Consider the following 6189-nt stretch of genomic DNA (forward strand, 5'->3'; position numbering starts at 1 on the left):
TATTCTGACTTCGTGTAACATTGCACAGTTCGCAGATCCTATTGCATAATATATAGATGCGAGTTTTTCTGATGAAGACAATTTATGTATGGGTGATGTCAAAAGGTTACAAAGAAAGAAATTAAATTTGTATTTGATTGATTCAGTGATTTAACAATCATGTTTAGATAATACAGCTTAGGCATTAGGCTCAAAAAGGTACTTTGAACTGAATTGCGTGTTACATAACAAGTATGGGGAAGTAAAGGAGAACCAGAGAAAAGCTTTAAAATGATGTTAGACAATAATGGAGAGTCAACAAGCTATCAAAGAGGAACTGATGGAAATATAACTAAGCAAAAGGTGTTTTTGTGAGTGTCATTGCACTGAATAAATGACATCGGGATTCTATTGTAAGAAGGTAGAACTCTGTGGGGTTTGTTGCCAAATTTTTCTTTTTGGGAGTTGGATTTAAAAGATTTTTATTCACCAATAATTTATCTTAAACGTTAGCCATTTTTTAACAAAGTACAATCCAATATTCACCAAAATTTAGATGGATGAATGGTAAATAACCTGTTTTTCTTGAACATCATCATAGAGTGCATGTGTCATCCTACAGCGAGATAGAAGTTACAAATGGAAGCAGTACTACTGTATGACCCAATGGATAGATTTTGAGGCTCTTTTAATGAACAACATTATTTTTAGTGAACATAATTTTCTCATATTGTCTCCTAATGATGTCTTTAATGACAAGTTCTAGATAAAAATTTTAAGAACCTGTCAGAGGTATAATTCCTTAACTTACAGTTGAATTAGATTTTTCAGCGGATAGGATACAACAATCATCAATGCATTACTTCAGTGGGAGCATCCCTGTGACTGTTGGTAGTTAACATCAACTGAGGAGGTGCTATGCAGCATGACAAAAAATATGGCAATTAATAATTTATTTGCTCTCAGGGTTTGCTCTTCTTGCCATAACACTTTCACTACAATATAATCTGGAGCAACATTGTAAGAATCGGTGCAAACCTAAAGACTTGGAATCTACATTAAAATAAATTCATTAGTATCTGTAGTTTGATGCTTCAAAATCTAATAGATGACCAAGGGTTCAAACCTATGTTCAGTTATTGGCTCCTCCTTCTTGGTTTGCTGAAAAGTAGTAATTAATAACTCGGTTTAGGGCATAATATCTTTCATTCCTCACAATTACTGGGTCTTAAAATTTACAGATTAGCTTTAATGTGAAACAGAAATGCAAACTGGAGGTTTTTTATAACTACCCATATTTGGGCACACTGATGCTTCAAGAGCTCTATGTTAAGAACTTTTGGCAGTAAGGATGTTAGTTCTTCAGTGACAGGTCAGGCTTTTACTTGAACGAAAAGTGCTCTGTTTAATTTGAACCCTGAGTCTCCCAGGTGAATATCATAAGAAACTATAATAAAGCTTACAAGCCAACTTGCCTAGTCTGAAAGTGATCCTAGTGCTTCAGAATTAGCTATGAAATCTGAGTAAAAGAGCATCCTGAGGATCCTCGGTCCAACCATGAAGCCTGTGAAATCTGGCAAAAAATCTTCTTGCTCTACAATATAGACAGTACACATTAGAGAATAAACAGGGGTAAAATTCTGAAGTGTAAAGATACAGGAGTGTTACAAAGTTCAGGAATTTCAATGGGGACTTGGTTTAGTGACAATGGTGGTCTGCTTCATCCTATGATGTCACCTATTGCACTCTCATAGAGCAATATATGGGGGGGATTATGAAACCCATTCTTCCTAAGTGGACTACCCATTTGAGCAAACGGGACCAGCACATTGTTCATAATCTCAGATTTAAGTTTTAGGAGCGTCCCAGCATCCTTGAAAAAACATACATGCGAGTAGACACTGGTTCCATCAAATCCCTTGTTGTATAACTTAATGATTTCGGGACTAATTCAAGAGGTTTGGCAATGACAATATATGTATGGGATATTGAGGGTTATTGCATGGCTGCAATGGGATTATTTGTATTGAAGGTAAATATTTAGAAAAAATAGACCTAAAATATTTACAAAACTAAAGTTGTTTTAAGGAACACTCCCCACTGACTGGGAAAACAATGAAGTACTGCAAAATATATTAAGGCCACGATGATGATCCAAGTTCAAACCCAGTGGCCATGCTTTCCGTGATAATGTGATATCCCATGATAATGCAATTGACCGTGTCATTTGGTTTGACCCTGCTAATATGGTCTTTGTAGTTGTCAGTCTTGCGTAACTTTAATAAAACAGATACCTAGTCATGGGTTTTTAGCCTCGGATCTTTGTGTTGTAAAGCTGTAACAAGTGCTATTTTCTCCAGTCAAAAAGGGGTTGACCCACCCTACAAAAGAAGCACAAGATAAGAACTGAACAAAACCAATTCAATTTAGGCCGACAATTTTTTGTTTACAGTCACAAGAATTTCTCATCAGAATTCAACAGTGTAATTGCTCTTTAAAAAAGGGACACTGATTGATTAACTAAGAGCGCTGGGTTGTATGCTCAATTAAGTGCTTGAATATCTCTGTGAAACTGTATGCCTTGGTTTATCCAACGCACACGTCACTGTATAGTCACGTAAACCAATTTATATGGAAACCAAAAACTCGAGAATTAGTGGCAATAAATTGAAATAGAACCCCGAAAAATCTACAGACAAATCATAACCAAGCAGTGAAAAAAATAAACTATACAGGCACATCTTCAAATCAATCTCCACCTTTTCTTCAGAGATCCATTATGTCTATAGTCTTTACTACCAAAAAACTGAATTACATTTTCAAATAAAGATTATCTAAAATTGTGATTACCCTACCAAGCAAATGTTATTCTGGCATTCAGTCTGTGTGCTAAAAACCGGAAAAAAATATCAAAAAGGTGAAAATCCTTCTTTCACAAGAAGACCAAACAGTAGAACGAAAAACCCAAGTACTAAACATTGAGTTGAAGACATTACAGTCTGGTCGTATGCCGAGAAAGTAATAGCCATGCCCACCACCCCTATCAGCAATCCTTTTATATTGTTGTTCATAATTCCAGCAAAATTAGTCACGCGAAAAGCTCAGGAAAAATGGATATCGGCTGTTAGATTTCCCTTAGCCATGGGATGTTATCTCAGGTTTCTGCAATGCCACTCTGTAGCCAAGTCGAGAAAAGGGAAATTTCAAAAGTCAACATCCTGTAAATATTACAATATTGCAAGATCCAACTTTAATGCATTTTATTTTTAAAAAGCCATATAGGCACTATTGCCATTGGAAAAAGCCATTAAGCCTGCTTAACAAGGCCAACTGGTCACTCCTCCTTAGAACCAATAAAACCATGTGCCATGAAATGTGTTTTTCTCCCCGAAGAAGGATAAATTCCGTTGAAAATGTTATTCCAAGACAATCAGTTCGGGTGATCTCGGAACAAGTCTCAGAATAAAAAAAATCGCCTTTTCACCTAGAGTAAGCAAATACTTTTCAACGATAAATAATGACCGTGAAATCCGCTCCAATGCTAATGTTCTCGCATCTAAAGAACTACCGTGAAAGCCGCTCCAATGCGAATGCTCTCGCATCTAAAGAATTACTCTGAAATCCTCTCGGATGAGTGAGCCGGATGAGTGACAAAGGTAATCTATTTGAAGTGTAGAATGAAAGAAGAAATTATTTTAACTTCCACGAGGTTAAAGATAGTTTGAAATATTCTGAATTTTTTTAGGATGAGTGAGTCATATGAGTGACAAAGTAATTTATTTGAAGTTTAGAAAGAAAGAAGAAATTATTTTAACTTTCATGAGGTTAAAGATAGTTTATGGGTTCTTTATATGTTTGATGTATTCGGTTTTTTTTCTGTGAAGCTTCAAAATAAATGCTCTCAGCGTCTCGACAAACCCCTCGCTAAATAGATTATTCCAAAAGCTAGCTGCCAGCATATCTGCAAAACTTTCCTTGTTGTCTTTGAAGGCCTCACATTCTAAAATGAAATGTTTTTTCTGTTTCCACTGTTCCGAAAGAACAAAAAATGCATACTCTTTTCTCCCACACTTCCTTTGGCCTTTTCCAGCGCCCTGTTTCACAATGAAGTTAATGAAAATTAGTCCTTAACTGAGCAATAAGAATTTTGGCTCTCCAAGAGATATTTGCCTCTATGTATGCTTTTGGTTAATGACTATGAGTGGAATTAAACACTTCAATATAGTATTTTTTCTTTCTTCCTAGCTCCTTATCCCAAGTACATTTGTGGAACTTTTCCATAACAAAAGATTTTATCTCTTTGTTGTTTATGGCACACGCGTTCAAGCAAATACCCCATTTACTAAACCATTTGTTATTTTGTTGCATCCAAGTTGTTTTGCTCTTACACAATCTATCATTAAAGACAACCTTAGGCCATCTACCTTCTTCCATTTGCTCAATATTTTTTAAATACTTTATGACTCGCACCATAGCAATTGCTTCAATAGGAGCAGTCCATGTTTCACTTAACAACATAGCATATGAAACTACACTTTTAATCTTAAATTTATTTGTAATCAAACGCTTTTGAATTTTCTCTATTTGTCTCCATTGCATGTCGGATGTACTGCTAGCCCATAGTTCACAACCATAGAGAATCACCGGAATCACTAGAAGCCCAAAAAGAGTTTGAGTGGTTTTCAAGTCCCATAACTCTGCCTCTCTACACCTATTTTGAAAAGCATAAAATGCTTTCCAACCCCCCAAAGTTCTTTTCTTTCTACAACCATTCCAGCTTAGATTTTTTTTTAAGTCAATTCTGAGGTATTTGTAATTCGCAACTTCTTCATGAATGTTGCCTTCAAAGTAGAACTTATGTTGGTTATGTTTTCTTTTTTTAGAGAAAACCACTACTTTCGTTTTGCTGATATTGACTTGCATCCCCACACTTCTACAAAAATGCTCAAGGGATAGTAAGTGCTCTTGCAAACCAAGAGCCGATTTAGAAATCAGAATAAGGTCATCTGCATACAAAAGAAGCCTTATAACAATTTGCCCAAATAGATACCATCACCACCTTGCAAATTTAACCACTCCTCAAGCTTGTCAATATATAAACCAAAAAGGGTAGGAGGCAGTGGGCAACCTTGCTTGACCCCGATACCGCTTCTAAAACTTTCAGAAATGCCTGTTGAAATTCTAATTTTGACATTCACCTCTTCATATTGCCTATGCACAACTGCTCTCAAATGTTTAGGAACCCAAGTTCCTCCATTCTGTGCCAAAGCTTATCCCTAGGAACCGAGTCAAACGCTTTTCTGAAATCAACAAAGCAACAAAAGACTTCTTCCTTTTTCTCCCAAACTTTTTCAATGATGTGCCTTAAAGTTATACAATGATCAACTGTGGAATGTTTAGGTCTAAAACCTGCTTGCCTTTTAACACGCTTATCTCTTTCTTCTGCCCACTTGCTAATTTTGTTTTCTAGCATGCTTCCAAATAGCTTTGCAAACAAAGGGTTTATCATGATGGTCCTATAATTGGAGGGATTATTGATGTCACCGCTCTTGAAAAGAGGTATTGCCAGACTAGTTGTCCAATCTGTGGGGAGCCCCTGTTGTATGATGTTGTTGAAGATTTTTGTAATGTGAGGTGCAAGAATCTTTGAACCCCACTTTTAGATATTCTGTTTGGAGTTCAGCTAAGTCTTTTGCTTTTCCAACACCCAACTTCTTGATACCCATCTCTACCTCTTGTACTGTGAAGAGCTCAGTATCAATGTTGACCAAGGGGGGAGGGTCAACCTTGGGAACGTGCTCATAGAATTGTCCTACATAGTCAAACCATTTAGAAGCTGTAATATTATTTCCAATTTGTATCTTTTACGGTTGGAGTTCCTTCCAAAATAATTTGGGATTATTTTCCCCAAGCAAGATTAGTTCTTCCCTCCTTGAAACCATGAAATTGGCATTTTTCTTGCTTAATAACTACTTATAAGCTTTGAGCTTTATGTTATCCTTGTTTGACTATTTTCACATTCTCCTTGCCTTTTTTCATTCCTCGTCAAACCAAGCATTAAATGGAAAACAATTTGTTTCAGATTTCTTAATTTTTGCTCTTTTGCACTTTGCAAGTGCGCATTGAATTAAATGTGTTAATTCATGACTATGAAGACTGTGAATTGTAATTTTCTCCTTCTCGAAGAACCTCTCTAGCATCATTTTGAAT

The 6189-nt window shown here is 36.1% G+C and overlaps 1 protein-coding gene across 1 annotated transcript; it reads right to left on the minus strand.

Annotated features, from left to right (window-relative positions):
* Positions 1 to 2719: 2719 nt before the first annotated feature.
* On the minus strand, positions 2720 to 3459 carry LOC149165301 (uncharacterized). The gene has a single exon (XM_089431105.1). It carries the CDS (start codon positions 3048 to 3050, stop codon positions 2889 to 2891), a length of 162 nt encoding a protein of 53 aa, XP_089287231.1. The 5' UTR covers positions 3051 to 3459; the 3' UTR covers positions 2720 to 2888.
* Between the last annotated feature and the right edge of the window lie 2730 nt (positions 3460 to 6189).

This window comes from Pinus tabuliformis, chromosome 5_1 (genome assembly GCF_031772625.1).
Source record: "Pinus tabuliformis cultivar Carrire ecotype Pingquan chromosome 5_1, CPIR1, whole genome shotgun sequence".
In the NCBI taxonomy this organism is placed as follows: Eukaryota; Viridiplantae; Streptophyta; class Pinopsida; order Pinales; family Pinaceae; genus Pinus; species Pinus tabuliformis.